The sequence below is a fragment of the Gopherus evgoodei genome, chromosome 1 (genome assembly GCF_007399415.2).
Source record: "Gopherus evgoodei ecotype Sinaloan lineage chromosome 1, rGopEvg1_v1.p, whole genome shotgun sequence".
Classification (NCBI taxonomy): Eukaryota; Metazoa; Chordata; order Testudines; family Testudinidae; genus Gopherus; species Gopherus evgoodei.
Window position 1 is genome coordinate 320,144,524 of NC_044322.1, and position 19,586 is coordinate 320,164,109.

Here is a 19,586-nt window from a genome sequence, read left to right on the forward strand (position 1 = left end):
GGGTGGATAGAGAAGTGAGAGTATGGGGTATTGGTAAGAATAAAGAGAGAAGAAGAGAAAGTGAAGAGATTGGGGGCGGGTTAGAGAAGGGGAAAGTGAAAGGAGCAGAAAAGAAGGAAGTCAAGAGTATTAGAGAGAGAAGAAGGAAGTGAAGGCGAACTACAAAGAGCAGACATTGGGGATGGCTGAGATCTCTGCTCTGTTCTATCATTTGCAGGGTTATTTTATTTTAGGATGTCCGAACATTGGCAACCTAAAGTTCAGACCATTCAACCCCTCCTCTCTTAATCACCCACAGATGTAACTGAAGTCACTGGGAACTGCAGGGGCTCTGTACTTCTCAATGATCAGGCTGCAGGTTTATCAATTTGGACAGCCAAAAATGAATGTATCCAGTAGGAGTGGATATTCTGTAATTATTATACATTTATATGTTGTTCAACATCAATAGGTTAAATTCATCCCTGATTTGATTCCACTTTAAGTAAAGTTACACCAAGGATGAACATGGCTCAATACTATATGTTTTTTGCAGTAGTTAATGCATGTTCCAAACAACTAATGTGTGTCACATTTACTTTAATTTTTTGGTTTGTATTTGCCATTGGTAGCTACCTCTAAATGGAAAAGTTGAGTAACTAGGATCGATTTAGACAAAACATGAAATATTCTGCTGACTCCATTGAAATCAGATTAATAAAACACTTGTTACCTATGACACTCCCAGAGTAGAGCCCCCTGTCTGCTCTGTGCTATAATCAACTGTGCTGAAGATTTCTTTGACAGTGTAACACAATAGGTGTCTCTGTCAAATCTCTAATGGCACAAAATATTTTGGCAATGGCACAAAATGGTACATATTATATTTTATGCACAAACAGGATGAAATCCGGACACCATTTAAGTCAATGGTTGTTTTGTCATTAACTTCAGTGGGTATATCTACACTGCACACTGCGCTTGGGCTTTGATTCTGTTTGGCATTGCTCCAGGAGGGAGGGGGAGGAGTTGGGACACAGTGCGCTCAAGGGAGGAGGCAGAGAAGAGGTGGGGTGGGCTCTTGAGGAAGGAGGTGAAATGGGGGCAAGGTGGAGGCAGAATGGGGGTGGGGACTTGGGGGAAGTGGTGGAGTGGGGGCGAGGCTGGGGGAGGGTGAGTGGGGTTGAGCACCCACCTGCAGGAGCACAAGTCAGCATCTATGAGTGTGGGTGCTCAAATGCGGGCTAGGGAACCCTGTGTGTATGTCTATACTGCAATAAAAATCCTGCTGCACCACGTCTCAGAGCCCAGGTCACTGAACTCGGGTTCATGGTTCTTGGGCAGTGAGGCTAAAAATAGCAGTGTGGATGTTGAGGCTTGGGCTGAATCTCAGACTCTAAGACTCCTCTATCTCCACAGCAGGGCCCATAGCCCAGGTTTCAGCACAAGCCTGGACATATACAGTGCAATTTTTAAACTCGCTGCCTGACTCATGACCCCGAGTCAGATGACTCAGTGTGGATGTATCTTGAGTCTGCAAACCTGGGTCTCACAGACCCAGGTTTACAATGCAGTGGGGCCAGACTTTCACCCATAGTGTGCAATGGAAGTTCCAGTAGATGCCACAGTTCTCTGGCTGGTCTCTACTGGAAGAACAGTAGCACTAGGAACCAGTAACTGTATTTTCGAATGGAACCAGTAGGAACTGGGGGGCGGGAGGATCAGCTCAAATAGCTAAATATATAGAAACACAAATATCTGATAGCATAATGGAGAGATAAAGGTTTTATCTGTAAGAGCAAGGGAGTGCCTATAAAACCTGTATATCGTGGCACTCTAAATACCTCATACATAGATATACTATTTTTGACAGACACGTTTGGAAATGTTTTAAAAATACATTGGTGCTATTTTTCACATCTCTCTGCCTGTAAACTCAAGTATCCATATTGTTTACAGGAATTTGACTGTACAGGTCTCCATGAGGGAGGGAAATAATAATGCCTCTCTTGTATAGTGCTTTTCATCAGCAGATCTCAGAGTGCTTCACAGGAAGTGATCAGTATCAGTACCCCCATTTTACAGATGGGGGAAGGAGGCACGGGGGGGTGAAGTGACTTGCCCAAGGTCACCCAACAGGGCAACAGTAGAGCTAGGGATAGAACCCAGGTATCCTGAATCCCAGTCCAATGCTCTATTCACTAGGCTGTACTGCCTCAACTTCAGAACATTCTGTTACCCCAAATAGCTTTTTCCATATATAAGTATCTGATTTTTAAGGTCAGATATTTCCAAATCTTCTATGGTGGGAAGATGAAGCTATTATTACATTGAAAAACTGGGAGTCTCCTCTTTCCTGAGGTACCAGGCACCCAATTTCTAGGCCGTGAGATGTGGGGCATTTAATCTGTCCCTGAACCAGGACTGAACAGTATTGTTCATTCTATCCCCAAGGCCAGTGTTAAATTTGCAAGGGAGGAAGAAGGAAATACTTTCCTGGCATGTTATTTTATTTATTTATTTTTATGCCTGTTGGAGATGTCTCAGCAGTTTGGAATGTTAGAAATCGTTCAGAGGAGAATGATGAATAGTCACAATCACAAGTAAGATGATCAAAGGCACATTATAAAGGGAGAGCCGAGACTCCTGGCACAGAATTAATATCTGGAGGTGGACTTAAGCCAGAACACTGGATCTAAACAGCCCTGAAATCTGGGGGGTTTGAAATCTAGGTCTGAATTTTGGGGAGTAACCCAGTCTATCTTAACAAGGGATAGTTTTTCGGTTGCAAGTGTATGAACTGGAGATTGATTTAATTGATGCTGGTTGATTTAATCAGTCAATATAATAACTATTCAGGCTGGTACCACAATGAGACTTATTCTTTCACCTTCTCCTCCCTCTCATTGTCCTCATAAGGAAAAGGTCAAGCCAACTTTTTGAATGAAGAAAAACTTTAAAAACAACAACTACCACAACCACCACTCTAGTCCCACTCATTCAGAATGCAATATGCATCAGCTTTCATGTTTCAGAAATATAAAACAGAAAGAAAATGCAGCACAAAGGTTTCAGTTTTGTACTAAAGAAAAAGCAAAGTCTCCTGGGTCCAGATTCTCCCATGTTTTCCACTCAAGATTCTGGCTATCCGTGGCCAGTGGAGAATTCCCCTTGCAGAGGAGAACTTTCCAGTGGTGTAAAGCTAATGGAGGTGGCATCAACTACTGATGGGTGCAGGGTTCTCCCCAGTGTTAGGCTTCTCAACTGCTCCAACTCTAGAGCCAGACAGCGTAGGATCAGGGAGACACAAATAGATCCCTAGTCCTTCCCTCACCCCTGCCAGTCATGGGAGGGAATTAATCCTCTGTTTTAAATTTGTTGATTTTATGTTTTTACCACTGACCATTCATCAATTCACTTAAATAAGAGATAGCCCAAGCTATAAAGTTTGGACCCCAAACCCATTGCAAACCTCCCCAAAGACAAGGGCTTTGGGGATCTAGGGTATTGGAACCACTGTAGGTATGGACTTCCCTGAATTTTGCGGTGTTGAGATCCAAAGTTTGGTTCATGATCTTCTCTAACTATAACTGCAAACTCGTATTTGTCACTCTTCTTTTGGGTAGGAAATGTACATAAGTGGTTAGAGGTTTAGAATAGATTATGTAAAAGGTCCATTCTTTACTTCTGGGGATCTAATGTTTAAGACTAATATTTGCTCATAAGAATATGATAAGACTTTGTTGAGCTCTGAGGTAAATAAATGTTTACATTTTAATTACTCATTTTTGAATAAGGAAACAATGAAATGAGCAAACAAATTTGTGTGATCTTACAATTATCTCCACCTAAACTCTCTATGTGCATTTGCTTTTGGTTAATTTGCAATTTGTGTCATTTGAATATGGAAAATACACATCTAATTTATAAAATCTTTTAACAGGAGATTTCAAAGTTTCCTGAGAAAGACTATACGGTACTGGGGGAAGGCGGAATCACCCTGAGTGGAGGTCAACGGGCTAGAATCTCACTAGCTAGGTGAATATTTTATCATCTGAATGGCTGACACATCACATTTGGGAAACATAGTTTGAACAGTGTAATTAAATGTGGACCTAATTCTGCCATATAGATATATGTGCATAACTCCAGTGGGAGCTGCATTTTAACATCAGAGATCAGATTTTTGCCCTATGACAATACAGGCATTTAAGATACGTTTATATGTTAATTAATTTAGTTCAGAAATACCCAGAGGTTCAGCAAAAGATGAAAGTTTCCATAGTTAACTGAAACTGTCAGTTTAAAGTTCACAGCATGAAATGCTGATTGTCTGAGCATCAGAGAAATGCTTGTCATGTGCTAATAGAAATATGAAATATTTCAGCAATAGTCACAGAGGATCTCAAAGAGCTTTACACATTAAATAATTGAGAATCATAATGCTCTCAGAAGTTGTCAGATATTGTCTCCATTTTCCAAACAGGGAAACTGAGGCACTGAATGGTTAAAGCCCACATGGTCAAAATAATGCAGACTGATTTTAGATGCCTGGGTTTGGTGAATTTTATGAAAGGCCCAGGGCCTGATGTTCAGAGCTGCTGAGCACCCAAAAGTCTAGTTAAAGTTAATGAGAGCTGTGGGTGGCCAGAACTTCTGATTAAACAGGCCCTATGTTTCTCAGTTTGGCCATTCAAAATTAGTGGCTATTTTCAAGAGTTCTATAGCAGCAGACTAATGGACACAGGCAAGCTGATCACACAGCACTAGGCTCAAATTCAGTCATATGAGTTAAGTCATAAGTTTACTGTAATCATTATTTAAATCAAGTAAGTTATTTCATCAGTAAGGAAACAAATCAAACAAACAGTTGAAGGTCAGCTGCTAAAAATGCATGAGCATTACAAAAGAAATAACCAGATAGTTGGACTGTTCTAGTGGCATGATATCACCACATGGCTATATCATCTGGGATTGATGATAAAAGCTCTCGCCCCCAAGGAGACCAGTGTGTGTCAGAAGAGGTGTATTTACTTTCTAGGAGCGGATGTACATGGTCTATTCAGTAAACTGTGATACCTGATTTAGAAAGTAAAATTAGCATTTTCTCCAAAGCAGTTCTTCATTAACCTTCTAGCTTCAGGCTAGGTACTGTACTGTAAAAGGCTCTCAGAAGGGAGAGGGAGACAGGTGAAAAACAGTCACAATTACACTGTTATTTAGAATCAATGTAATAAAAGCCATGTCACTGAACCCTAACAGAGCAAACCAGCACAATATAATACTCAAAAGGTAGCAAACAGTTAGAGAAGAGCCTGAGTCAGAGATGTTCAGCTCCAGATCTGGATCTAGACCCATATTTCTCCAAAATGGTTCAATCTGAGGTTCTGGTCTGAAACCACCTGGCACGTAAGAATTCAGTAGTATTTTAGGAAAATCTGCTAGACAGTTTTCCACAAAGCTGTGATTTTGTACTAAATTGTGGCTGGCTTTTGCATGTGTGCATAAGAGGGATAGGTGCCGTAAGCGTTCCTCTCCTTCACCCAGAGAGGCAGCCACAACTGTGCTCTCAGCACTCAGAGCGCAAGGCCTGATCCCTGGAAGTGGCTCAAACCACTTCAAAGGAGACAAAGCAAAGACCTTACCTCCTCTCCACACAAGCCAGCAAAGAGATCCCTCATAAGGCGTTGCACAGTGGCTGTGCTTCCTAGGACTTCAGTGTCTCTCATGCTGTCCCTAGGACAGTGAAATTATGCATCCCCCTCCCTACACAGGGCCGTGCTTTAAACATTCATTCAATCAAGAGACAGACTTCCCAATAAAATTGTTGAGAAAGAATTTTGTTTTTAAAGATACTGTGACAAAGTTCCTCCTCTACCTTGGTGGGTCCTGCGCTTATTGGCAGATTTGCTCACCTCAGTGATCTCCCCCACAGTCTGGATCAGCTCCTCCTCTGTCTGATCAGGAGTTGGGAGGTTTGGGAGGAATCCAGGCCCACCCTCTACTCTGGGTTCCAGCCCAGGGCCCTGTGGATTTGCAGCTGTCTATAGTGCGTCTTGTAACAGCTGTGTGACAGCTACACCTCCCTGGGCTACTTCCCCATGGCCTCCTCCAAACACCTTCTTTATCCTCACCACAGGACCTTCCTCCTGGTGTCTGATAATGCTTGTACTCCTTAGTCCTCCAGCAGCACAGCCTCTCACTCTCAGCTTCTTGCTCCCAGCTCTTCACTTCACTTCACTTCACTTCACTTCACTGCCTTGCCTTGCCTTGCCTTGCCTTGCCTTGCCTCGCCTCGCCTCGCCTCGCCCCTCTCCCCCCCCCATGGGGGAGAGCAGGGGGAGCTTCTTTTAAAACCCAGGTGCCCTGATTAGCCTGCCTTGATTGGCAGCAGGTGTTCTAATCAGCCTGTCTGCCTTAATTGGTTCTAGAAAGTTCCTGACTACTCTAGTGCAGACCCTGCTCTGTCTCTCAGGGAACAGAAAACTACTCACCCAGTGACCAGTATATTTGCCCTCTACCAGACTCCTGCACCCCACTGGCCTGGGTCCATCACAATACATATAGTTTGTTTATTTCCCCCCTTATTTAAGACTGATGTCTATTAAATAACAATTAAGGATTAAGCTCAAAGAAATATATTTGGTATAACAGAATTAAACCATCCAAACTAGGCAATGCACCCTTTGGGGAATCTGCAAAGGAATAACCAGGGGATACAAGGTGGGTGAGGTGCTCTCTTTTATTGAGCCAACTAATTACCTCACCCACCTTGTCTCTCTAATATCCTGGAACCAACATGGCTACAACAACACTGCATAGAGGGGAGGGGAAGCAGACAGAATTCTCAGTTGTTCTTCAGAATCTGAGCTTTCCTTAAAAGAAGCCTCTAGCTGGTGTAGTTGTGAAGAAAAACATATTCAAAATATGAAGCAGTGTAACCAAACGCAGTGATGTCTGCCTGGGTTTGCAGAGCCTGAAACAATAGCTCTGACATGTGAACTGCCTCATTCATTTTAGTGGGTGCTAATTCAGATGCCAATGATGATTAGCTAACAATTAGGTAACAATGTTGAAATGTTAGGTATACCAATGCTCAGAACACACAAGGCAGAAGCAGGATCATATTATGAAGACATAGACCAGCATTTCTCAAACACTGGACATACTCCAGTACATGTGAGGTAAAAGATGCATATATTAAGACATGGAGGCCTTTAGAACACTTGGCAGAGTTGCAAGTAGGCAGAGGGCGCGGTTAATTCCATTTTCCTGAAGGGGGCATGCCTCATCTTTCAAAAGTTTGGGAAATGCTGAACTAAAGTATAAACCATTCAGATTTCCATAAAAACTATAAGACTGATTAAATACCTTCCTAAACTCTGTGTATAGCCATGTTTATAAACTGCCAAAGGAACTCTGGTCAATACCAGGAATGTCATATGATTGACTTTATCAATCTACTGTGTGATCAGCTTGCCAATAGGCATTAGTCTTCAGCTGTATAATTATATTTTTAAAATAAAAAAAGTCACAAAGACAGTATAGGCAACATCCAATATATAGCACTGAGCTGAACACTACCATTAATGCAGGAAGTAAGTTATAAACTCGCCAACCACTGAAAATGTCAAGAATAGTATGATTACTGTGCAGTCACTACATCAAAATGTACAGTAAGTGAATTCAATCATAATAGAAGGTCTTTCAGTAAAATTACCTATACTATTGGCAGAGTGTACTATTAATGGTTTTAGTGGCTATATGTTTTTCATATTATGTTTGTTCAAGATAACTGTTTAGAAACAAATGTTAAAAGATTTTTTTAAGTGCTTTAAATGGAAGTAAAATCCATTTTTCAGGGTTTTCTTGATTATTTCTTTGTACTACTTATTTATAGTGTCATGTTTTACAATCACACAATAAATAAACGCTTTCCAAAAATTACAACAAAAAATTAATGAAATAGCAAAAATAGCTATGCAAAATAAATGTATGCTAAGTGCCATAAATACTAAATTAAAAAAAAGCTCATGCTCGCATTAAAAAAATGCTGTTTTTATATTAATCACTCTAGCTTAATTAAAAAAAATTTACAAGCTATTAAAAATGCTGCTGTTGTTTTCCATGCTGAATCTCTTAATCACACCTTTAGTTTTAAAAACCTCTTCTCAAACCTTGGGTCATGGTTTACTAGCCTCTTTCGTACAATTATCAAATAAATTATTTTCCTTCTTTTCCTTTTATATATTATTTAAATAATATTACAATGTGCAAAATGTTTATATAATGCTATAACCAAAAGCTCTGCTATCCATAAAAAACCCCAATATCTATCTCTCCAGCTTAATCACAAATTGCGTAACGGGCCTGACAGTTTGGGCTTGCCAGGCCCGAAGAGGGGACTGTAAAAGTTACTGGTAACCCTCCTAACAGCTTACAAGCAGCCAGTAAAAAAAAAGCAAAAGCCTCACAAACACAATACCCTAAATTTTTAAACTATCTTTTCTGCTTCTGCCTTAAAGCAAAAAAAAACTTGCTTCAAACCAGTTTATCCTAACCAAATAACAAAACTATAGTGTTTAACGCCTATCAATCAAGTGTTAACACGCAAGGGTCTTTGTCTAAAAGTGTATAAAAGGCTTGTAAAATTTGTATAAAACAAAGTCTTTTGTACCAAGGTACAGGGCTCTCCTTTCTTCTGCAGAATAAAACATCTTTTCCTTATCCCTGTCAAGCTGTTATTAGCTCTCAACTAAGCAGACCCAATATTTCGGTAACAAGACAAAGACCTGCTCCTGCTCCCATTGACGTCAATGGCAAAACTCTTGTTCACTTTAGTGGGGGCAGGGTTGGGCCCCAGTTCAGGATCATTACAGTCTAAAAGTCTGACCCTGCAAATACTTAGGCACTGCTGAACATCAAACGTGTGAGTAGTCCTACTGATGTTAAGTTGTTCTTTTCAGGATTGGGACCTAAGATTCTCATATAGGACCTTGCAGTCCATTTACTATAAAGTACTTTACAAGACTGAGCTCTATGGTCCCATAATTCTGTAAGCCTTCTGCACTGGGCCACCCAGAGGATTCAGGGGGCCTGGGGTCTTCGGCAGCAGGGGCCCCCGCCGCTGAATTGCCGCCAAAGACCTGCCACTTCGGCGGCAGGTCCTGGGGTGGAAGGACCCCCCGCTGCAGGTCTTCAGGTCACTTTGGCAGTGGATCCCGGAGCGGAAGGATCCCCCGCCACTGAACTACTGCTGAAGACCCAAAGCAGAAGAAGCTCCGAGGGCCTGGGCCCCGAGAGAGTTTTCTGGAGCCCCCGGAGCAAGTGAAGGACCCTGCTCCAGGGGCTCTGAAAAACTCTCATGGGGGCCTGGGACAAAATGCCTCACTTGCCCCCCACCCCTCGGGTGGCCCTGCTTCTACAGAGAAAGAGCTTGATATCAGTGGACTTTGGAACAGGTCCATAATTCCTGTTAAACGGAGCAAGCATCCTACACACACAGTGCTTGCAAGAGCAGGGCTTAAACAGGTCTTTAAAAGACCCAGACTAAAAGACACAGTAAAGGTGGTTGTGCAGTTTCTTTTGTTTACATGGAATTCCATGAAAAATTACTTTACTGTGCAAAATACCCTGCTACAAGGAAAGGCCTTATTAAAAGGTGAATTATAAACCTGTTTAATTCTGAACACTGATTCCCTGTAAATAAGCAGTCTAGAGTCTTATGTCTATTAGTTATAGATCTTATGAGATTCAGTTTTAAAAGCATGCTTTTTAAATTAAACTTAATTTGAACTGGTAGACAGTAGTGAAAGCTAATTTCATTTCCATTTCCTCTGTTTAGAGCAGTGTACAAAGATGCTGATTTGTATCTCCTGGATTCTCCTTTTGGCTATTTAGATATTTTAACAGAAAAAGAAATATTTGAAAGGTACTGTATTTTTTCCAAGGTTTGTTTCTGGGAGTTCTGTCAAGCAGCACAATGCAAAGCACAAATCCAAGAAAGAAAACACTCCCTCCTCTATTTATCACATAATTTGTATTAATATGCCCAAAATATAGAAGTGGTCAAAATGATACATATTTTTTAGGAATGATTTTGAATGCTGTATCCAAAGCTACGTGACAATACATCACCTTTTGGTTAGCAGGCATCGTATACTCATTAAACATGCCCATACAGTAATTGGACATATTATAACTCCTATAGTATCATCCCCAGATAGAGTTATATATTCTGTCTCTCAGATTACACATACAATATTATAGTGAATGTGTGCATGCATGACAAGTGCTTGTGGCATATTATCTTTAATAGTTTAAAATAGTCATCAACTGTTTCATGGGTGTTGGTGTTCATAGACAACAGTATTTTGTTCTTTTTTGTATAAACCCCAACAGGCTGGTCACACAAAAGGACCCACTGACCAGCTGGACAGGCGAGATTGACAGCAGACTGGGCAAGCACACATTACCTAAAGGACCCCCCCATAGGTCAATTATACAATAATTCCCTGCTCTCCAGGAAGTTTCCCAGTCACATCTGTGTGGTGTATGAAAGTTTTGCATGGCTCTGAGTGGGGAACTTACAAGCAGCTCAGCTGTGCCACTATTACGTTAAGCCTAACTAGAGGCCAGTGTCCATTCTTCTGCTTACCCCCCTGGCACTCCATATAAACACTAATTGTGTGTTCCACCCACTTCTCTGCCATAAAGAAGCAAATGGAGTAAGAGTGGAAGTGATGAAAGTAATATGAAAGCATGGAGAGGAAATATTGAATGAATGCCCTGGTTTTAAAATGCATATAATTCTTTTGCTTTTTTTTGTAGCTGTGTTTGCAAGTTGATGGCAAATAAAACTAGAATCCTGGTGACTTCAAAACTGGAACATTTAAGGACAGCAGACAAAATATTAATTTTACATGAAGGGACCAGCTATTTCTATGGAACATTTTCTGAACTTCAGGCTCAGCGGCCTGACTTCAGCTCAAAGCTGATGGGATTTGATTCTTTTGATCAGTTTAGTCCAGAGAGAAGAAACTCAATTCTGAATGAAGCTCTTCGACGGTTTTCCATTGATGGAGATGGAGTAGGTTCCCGAAATGAATCCAAGAAGCAATCTTTTAAACAAACTACCGATTTCAATGAAAAAAGAAAGAACTCTATGGTTATTAATCCACTTAATGCTAGCAGAAAGTTTTCGATAATACAGAAAGCCCCAGCACAGGCCAATGGGATAGAAGAAGGTTATAGTGAGCCACCAGAAAGGAGGTTGTCTCTGGTGCCCGATTCTGAACAGGGTGAGGCCATTCTGCCTCGGAGCAATTTACTAACCACAGGGCCCATGTTCCATGGACAGAGGAGGCAGTCTGTGCTGAACTTGATGACCCGCACCTCAGTTAACCAGGGACAAAGCTTTTACAAAAAGGGGAGTACATCTGTACGTAAAATGTCGATGATCCCCCAGTCTAACCTTTCTTCTGAGAGAGACATCTATGCTAGGCGCTTGTCTAAAGACAGTGTCTTGGAAATAAGTGATGAGATTAATGAAGAAGATTTGAAGGTATGTGCTGATTTGTACTGCCCTTCTTTTTAGATGGAATATTTTGCTGATAGCTTTGAGCACTAGTCTTTCTATGTTTTCCACCTTCCTTGTAATGCATTATGTGGTACTGCTCTGTAGAGTGTCCTTTATTTTTTTATCTCAAATACCAGTTTGAAATTTAGTTAAAGAATTTATATATAATCTGAAAGAATTACTCTAGGAGGACTCTTTTGTTGCAATATCACTGCATCAGACCCTCAAGAATAGCTCCTGTCTACTTTTCAGATTTTATAACAAGTCATGTACAATTTTTGAAAACCATCTATTCCCTTACAGTTACCACCTTGTAAGAGTAATTATGTGGAAATCAAATTTGAAACTAAATTTTGTGTGGTTTTTAAACTAAGAATCAAGAATAGACATTTGAAATGTTAACTCATGGAATAAATTAAACCAATTGGAATAGTTACCCACATTGAACGTAGCTATTCAAAAGGGCAGCTGATCAGGCTACAAGTTGATAGTATTTGATTTATAAAAAAACACTGAACAAATTTCACATAGTGATGCAGACAGTGGAGAGATGATTATGCTGAATTAGTTACAGTATAATGGAATTTCTGGTAATAACTTTGTAGTTAAAACACAGATGAGATTTGCACTTAAAACAGATCTAAAATCTCTCAATTTCACTTTTTAATTAATTCATTTCATTTCCAAGTTTGGCAAAGTTGCTCTTTGGAGGACAACTGATATTTTCTAGGTCACTTTCTGAACAAAAATTTTGTACTTTTATTATTATTGTTGTTACCATAGTGCCTAGGAGCACTACTCATGGACCAGGACCCTATCATGCTATGTGCTGTATACAATGAAGAAATGCTTAAAGCTCGTTATTACTTAAAAATTAGCATTTCTCACTTTTTCTTTTTCCTGAGTGATCTTAGTAGAACAGACGTTCCTCAAAGTTTCTGTGTTGAATTTCTTTGGAAGCTCATGTGTAGGTAATGTTTGAAGAAATTAAGACATAATTAAGCTACATTTTAGCGATGGTGTATTGATCTGAGGATTGTTATTATCAGGCTATGTCAACAGCTCAAGTGATTTTTAAGTGGTGTCTTTATGCAAGAGGTAACTGAACAATTATCTTGCACTATGTGAATAACTGATTTTTGGTTTGGTGACTGAACTAAAAAAAAAAATTAAATTGTTTCAGATCAAACAAACTGTTTTGTTTCTTTTGATTTTTTTTTACCTTTTAAAAAAATCAATATGGATATAACATTCTAAATGGATTTCAAATGGGAAAGTCAAAATGAAAAATTTAGAATTTTCTTTATTTTTTCTTCATTTTCAGCTGAAACAATTCAGCAAATTCTATATGAATTTGTGAAATGTTTTGGTCAACCTGAATATTCATTTTTCAGTAAAAAGTTTCACCTGAAACATGTCACTCCTGCCTACAATTATCATCCCTCCTCTTCAGTCAAACTGAATGCTACATTTCTGTCACTTAAAATGAATCTGTGCAGGAGGGATTGTAATCATATATCAATAGTTCTTATGGGTAGAGGTGGTCATTCTAATCATGTTCTTATTGATTATCCTGGCAGGAATGTTTTATTGATGATGCAGAAAGCATGAATGCTGTTACTACCTGGAATACATATTACAGATACATTACAACCCACAAAAGCTTGACTTTTGTGCTAATTTTGTGTGTAATAATCTTTTTAATTGAGGTAAGACTAGTCTGCTTGTAATATCATGTTATGTTTGTTCAGATTGAGCATTTTTTATTTCAAATATAAAAGTATTTAAAGTCAACATTTTTGCATATGCATTTTTGTTGGCTGCTGACCTAATTACTGATGAGTGGTGTTAGGATATTACTTTTTTGGTTTACTATTGTTTATCAAAGACAATGAGTTAGTGCAAGGCTGTACAAGATCCATAACCCCAAGAGTAGATTCACACAAGGAATTTGGAACTCAAGTCCAACACACCCAAGATCCTCCAACTGCTGCTTAGCTGCAGCCTCTCTCTCTAGGTATCTAAATTTCCACCATTACAGTTCCCTAGGCATCTAAATTTCTACTAGTAAGCATGCATACAGATGCCTTAATCTAGGCACCCAAGTGCCTAGTTCATGCGTAAGCCCCAGATGGATCCTCATACTAGGTTTTCACCTGTCTATTGACCCTGTGGACCCAATCTGTTAGGCATGCTCAGAGCATTCCTAAAACCAAATAGGTGGAGGAGGAGATGTGGGTGTCTCCCTTATACCCTGCAGCTCAGTGGTTTCTGCACTTACCTGCAACTTGGGACACCCAGGTTCATCTGCCTGATGTGAAGCTGGGATTTGAACTTAGATCTCCCACCTCCCAAGAGAGTGTTCCAACCACTCAGTCTTTCTCTGAACCATTAAAAGTCAGGGCCCAGATTAGTTTTGGTTTTACTTTTACTACACTTGCTAATTTACTAAGGCCCAGCTCCTCAAAGGTCTACAGGCATGTAACTCTCATTGATTTCATTGGGAATTAGGCACCCAAATACTTTAGAGAATCTGGGCCAAAGTCAATTTGCTTTATGCAAGGGTTTGCATCCTCAAAACTGAGAGAGAGGCCCCAGCCAGAGCATACACAGGGGCTTTGGACTGCATGGTAGTTTGGCATTGAGTGGAGTATGCTGCTCAGTTAATTGTTAGAAACCTAAAGAACACCTATTAGATCAGTTTAAAAAAATAAAAACCTTTATCTAACTGGAAGACAAAACCTAGGACATACCAGTATCCACTCAGTAAAATCCATGTATTACTACAGGGGTCAAAGACCAGTGAACAGATTAACAAGGTGGGGGATACTTATTCAGTTATTGCACAGAATGTATTTAGTCCCCGGTGGATATGTGTAGCATGACAAAATTTCCAACTTGAGTGAGAGTTACACACTCAGCAACACAGTGTCTCTAATCGCTACCACATGTATAGAGATTTATGATGGGCACGACTCTTTAGCAGTAGAGACTTTACACTTCTAAACTGAAAGAGTAGTGTCAAGTAAAAAGCTGAAAATGGAGCTCTATGTGGCAGCTTTTAGCAATAGAAGAGACACTGCTAGAGCACACTACAGATCAGACGTGGGCAACCTGCGAGCTGCATGCGACCCATCAGGGAAATCTGCTGATGGGCCATGACACAGTTTGTTTACATTGACCATCTGCAGACAAAGCCGCCTGCAGCTCCAAGTGGCCATGGTTCGCCATTCCTGCCAATGGGAGCTGCAGGAAGCAGTAGCCAGCGCGTCTCTGCAGCCCACACCACTTTCTGTAGCTCCCATTGGCCGGGAATGGTGAACCATGGCCACTAGGAGCTGCAGGTGGCTGTGCCTGCAGATGGTCAGTGTAAACAAACTGTCTCGCGGCCTGCCAGCGGATTACCCTGATGGGCTGCATGCAGCCCGCAGGCCGCAGGTTGCCCACCACTGCTATAGATGCTGCCTTAAAACTAGTAGAATGAGCTATTCTAGAGCTAGAGGTACCAGATTCATGACCCAACCAGGGCATTATTACAAGGAAAGAGTACAAGAACTTATCTTGTGGTCAAGTGTTGTACTTGTGCACATTTGCAAGAAGCTCATGGTCCTCAATGCCCAACTACAGTATCAAGATGCCGAAGTTGTTGAACTGGTAGAGCAGAGGAAGAAGTGGATACTCACAGAAACGGCATGTAAGGATTCTATAAAACAGGCCCACCTCAGAACTGGCTCTCTGCATCCCTGAGATGAGAACGCTCGTCCTGTGCTGGGAGGCAGCCAAGATGGAGATGGGCTGTGAGACATAGGAAGATGGGAGGAGATTTTGGTTACTAGATTACTGTGACAGCTCTTCAGTAATTTATCTAGCTGGTGCAAAGATGGCAGATCTCATGAGACATCTAAAACAAATTTCTAATAAGCATTGGGCTGCAATCTGTGGTAAGGCATGTCTTGATAGCAGTGATGTAGGGAGATATGAGAGAGATGACCTAGGATCTACATTTAAATTACTAGGAATAAGGTTTAAGTATAAGATCTATCCAGTGGTTTTTTTCTGAAATGCTTCCAGTATCATCAGATTAACTCAACAGGAGGCTCTGCTGGGTCTCAGTGGATAGATAAGAATTCGGTATAAAAAGAAAGCTTTATATTTATTAGACATGGAGGGGTGTCATTGTGGGGCCAGGAGAGTCTGTATAAAAGAGATGAGTTCTATTTTAAAGTGGAACTTGATTGCTGGCACAGCAAATTAACTGTGTGTTGAAGCGTTATTTAAAACTAGCAGCTGATGAATAGGAGACGTGCTGAGGAACACTCAGATCAGACAGAGAGATTGGTCAGAGAGAATGACAATACTGCAGTAACTCTGATAGCAAAGGATTGGACAGAAATTACAGCTGAACTGAACTGGAGGAAGAGGGATAGATTGAGCACAAGGGATATATTCCTGAAAAATAACAGTGTTAGACAAAGGATTAAAAAAAATTAGTAATGTGTTGAATTCTTTACTGTCACTTTAAGTCTTGACACATATTTCATATCTACTGGGAAGCAGTCTTGTTGTTTCAGTTGTTAACAAAATATAATAATATTTAAAACAAAAGAAACTTCCAAACATATGGTAAGTGTGCCTTGTCACCAAGAATGCATTTTAGCAAATTGCTGTTAATCCCACAGTGTCAACAAATTTAAAATGTGCTTTGGTACTTGAATGCTTATAAAGTGTATGTATAAATGTAGTTCTCCTTGGGAGGTACACTGAAGGGTTCCCCGTGGAAGGAGGGACAGAAGTGGCAAGGTGTTTGCTACAAGGAAGTTCGAATTTCATCCATTTATAATATTCTCTGTATAAATACTGGTGCAATAGACAATTACCATAGTTATGGAAAGAAGAAAAGGGAGTAAAATAACATAATGTAACAGAAAAAAATAATCATATGTTCACTGATTGCAGGTGGCTGCTTCTTTGTTTGGGTTGTGGCTTCTCAGAGAGTAAGTATTGACTGCATTTTATTATGGGCTTGGGGAGTCTCTTTCTACCGCTGCTTTTTGTTAAAAAAAAAAAAAGCCTCTTGATATCTGTTTATGAAGATCTTTAAGACTAGTCAAAAACATATAAGAACAGAAGAACAACCATACTGGGTCAGACCATAGGTCCATCTAGCCCAGTATCCTGTCTTCCAATAGTGGCCAATGCAAGGTGCCCCAGAGGGAATGAACAGAACATGTAATCATCAAGTGATACATCCCCTGTTGCTTATTACCAGCCTCTAGCAAACAGAGGCTAGGGACATCACCCCCACTACTAGCCATTGATGAACCTATCCTCCATGAATTTATCTAGTTCTTTTTTGAACACTGTTATTGTTTTGGCCTTCACAGCATCATCTGGCAAAGAGTTCCACAGGTTGACTGTGTGTTGTGTGAAGAAATACTTCATTTTGTTTGTTTTAAACCTGCTGCCTATCAATTTCATTTGGTGATACCTAGTTCACGTTACGAGGAGGAGTTAATAACACTTCCTTATTTTTTTCCTCCACACCAGTCATGATTTTATAGACCTCTATTATAGCCCCTCCTTAGTCGTCTCTTTTCCAAGCTGAAAAGTCCCAATCTCATTAATCGCTCCTCATATGGCAGCCGTTCCATAGCCCTAATAATGATTTCCCTTTTCTGAACCTTTCTAATGTATCTTTTTTGAGATGGGGTGTCCACATCTGTTTGCAGTATTCAAGATGTGGGCATACCATGGATTTATATAGAGGCAATACGATATTTTCTGTCTTATTATTGATCCCTTTCCTAATAATTCCCAACATTCTGTTTAATAAGGTTACTCTTATACTAATTCACTGAAGTGCTTTTGGCCTTACCTTATGTGGTTATGATACAGATGAAGCATTTTGTTTGTTTAATAATTTAGTTTGGCTCAATTCTCAATTAAAAGATTTTTTTAGAAAAGGATGAATTTACTACTACTTGCATAGGTTAGTTTTTATTAAATAACTCCTAATAAGGTGCATGAAACAGATTTTAGAAGATACTGTAGCTTTTGATAAGCTCTCATGTATCTGAGAAGTGATAAATAAGCCATTTAGCATATTGGTAGCTGAACACAGGGATGAGAATTTAGGCTTAATAGCCTATGGAGTGACAGATTAGTTGTGTTTTGTACATGCAGGTTGATGTCCAAGAAAGAAACATCACCCATATGGATTTAGGACAAATGGAGCTTGTAGATACTATTCATGTAATAGTGATAGTAAAAGGAACTAAGATGCTTTTGAACTTACTGTATTTTTTTTAATTGCATTTCATAGAACTGCTGCAAATGCGGCAAATATAACACAACCAAAAAATGCCAGCTTTGATGTGTCCAACAGCGCTACAGTGATTGTCACCGACACTAGCAGCTACTACGTATTTTATATTTACGTGGGAGTGGCAGATACCCTGCTTGCCTTGGGACTCTTCAGAGGTTTACCCCTGGTGCATACTCTTATAACAGTTTCTAAAAATCTTCATCAGAAGATGTTGCATGCAGTTCTTCAGGCACCTATGTCAGTCGTCAACTCTTTGAAAGCAGGTAGTCAAGTTAGAAACTGACTAACTTAATGATTTATGTGTTTGATTTTAATGAAAGAGTGCTTTATTCTGTTTAAAGGGCACCATTGTTTTCTCTACCATCTCAGTTCAATTTTAAATGTTGCTACACCAAAAGTAATGTATGAATCTTGTAGAAAATCTTGACTGCATTTTAAGTATCACACATTTTAGATGTCTGCTTTGGTTTTGAAATATCTGCTTCAGGTTTTATAACAGTGTAAAAAAGACATAAAAACAGACAAGAGCTGAGTTCACTTTGGATAAAACTATTTTATAAGATATACAGTCAGCTCTACAGTAAGTCACTGAAGGTCAGATTCAGATACCCTTACTCACACTGAGTAATGCCTTACTTGAGGTAGTCCCACTGAAGTGGATGGAATAAGGTGCTGCTCAGCATGAGTAAGGGTATCGAAATCTGCCCCTAAAGTTGTTGGAGATTTTGTTATATAACTAATGCAGTAAGTGCCACTGTCATCTGTGTATGAAATTCATGTTCTATCCTCATTTACTAAACTATACTTCAGAGTAGATAGCAGGCGACACTAGTAAATAGAAATGCAACAAAATGAGTCTCCATTTCATATAACTCCTTCTTATTACTAATTCTCTTCTTACTTTTTGATATCATTATGCACATTAAGTCTGCTTGGAAGTCAGGAAGCTGATATTTTGAAATCAAATACCATGCTAATGCACAGACTATCCATATCTATTGCAAAATCTATTGCATGAGTGGTACAGCCTGTCTGCCTTTGTCTCTCTTCCCCCATCCCATCTAAGCATGCATCTTCTATTACAGTAACCTATTCTGAATTTTCCTGGGAGTTCACTAACTAAAATAAAAGCTGTCGGGCTAAATTCAGTCCTGATGTAAGCAGATGTAACTCCATTAACAAAAATGGAATAGCACTTAAACTAAGGCTGAGTTTAGCGTAAAAGCTTTAAAAACATCATCTCAGTTAACATGTTCCATATGCAGAAAAGCTATCGCTTTAGTTAAAGCTGACATCTGTAGAACGTATTTATTTAACAATGAGCCCTTTACCTGTTGCTTTATTTCTGTTTTTTCTATCTGTAGGTGGAATACTTAACAGATTCTCTAAAGATACAGCCATACTGGATGACCTACTGCCACTTACAATATTTGACTTCATTCAGGTTTGTAAAATCAGAGTTCTAGATATATTTGTTTATTTAGTCTTCCCCTGCAGTCACACAGCATGGATAACGTATCATATTAAATAAAAAGAACTAAGCAAAAAATTAGAATTCAACATACATTTAGCTTGTTAGATTTTTTCCCCTTCTATTTAGCTGTAGGCCAGGGGTCAATAACCTTTCAGAAGTGGTGTGCCAAGTCTTCATTTATTCACTCTAATTTAAGATTTCACGTGCCAGTAATACATTTTAACATTTTT

At 39.7% G+C, this 19,586-nt stretch overlaps 1 protein-coding gene across 2 annotated transcripts in view; it reads left to right on the forward strand.

Annotated features, from left to right (window-relative positions):
* The window catches only part of CFTR (CF transmembrane conductance regulator), a 142,963-nt gene that overhangs the window by 60,348 nt on the left and 63,029 nt on the right, over window positions 1-19,586 (forward strand). For both annotated transcript variants that reach the window (XM_030549072.1, XM_030549073.1), the window contains 7 exons: window positions 3,923-4,017; window positions 9,824-9,910; window positions 10,810-11,542; window positions 13,138-13,266; window positions 16,514-16,551; window positions 17,880-18,145; window positions 19,247-19,326. In XM_030549072.1, coding sequence (XP_030404932.1) covers window positions 3,923-4,017; window positions 9,824-9,910; window positions 10,810-11,542; window positions 13,138-13,266; window positions 16,514-16,551; window positions 17,880-18,145; window positions 19,247-19,326 — 1,428 coding nt within the window. The remainder of the gene's footprint in view (window positions 1-3,922; window positions 4,018-9,823; window positions 9,911-10,809; window positions 11,543-13,137; window positions 13,267-16,513; window positions 16,552-17,879; window positions 18,146-19,246; window positions 19,327-19,586) is intronic.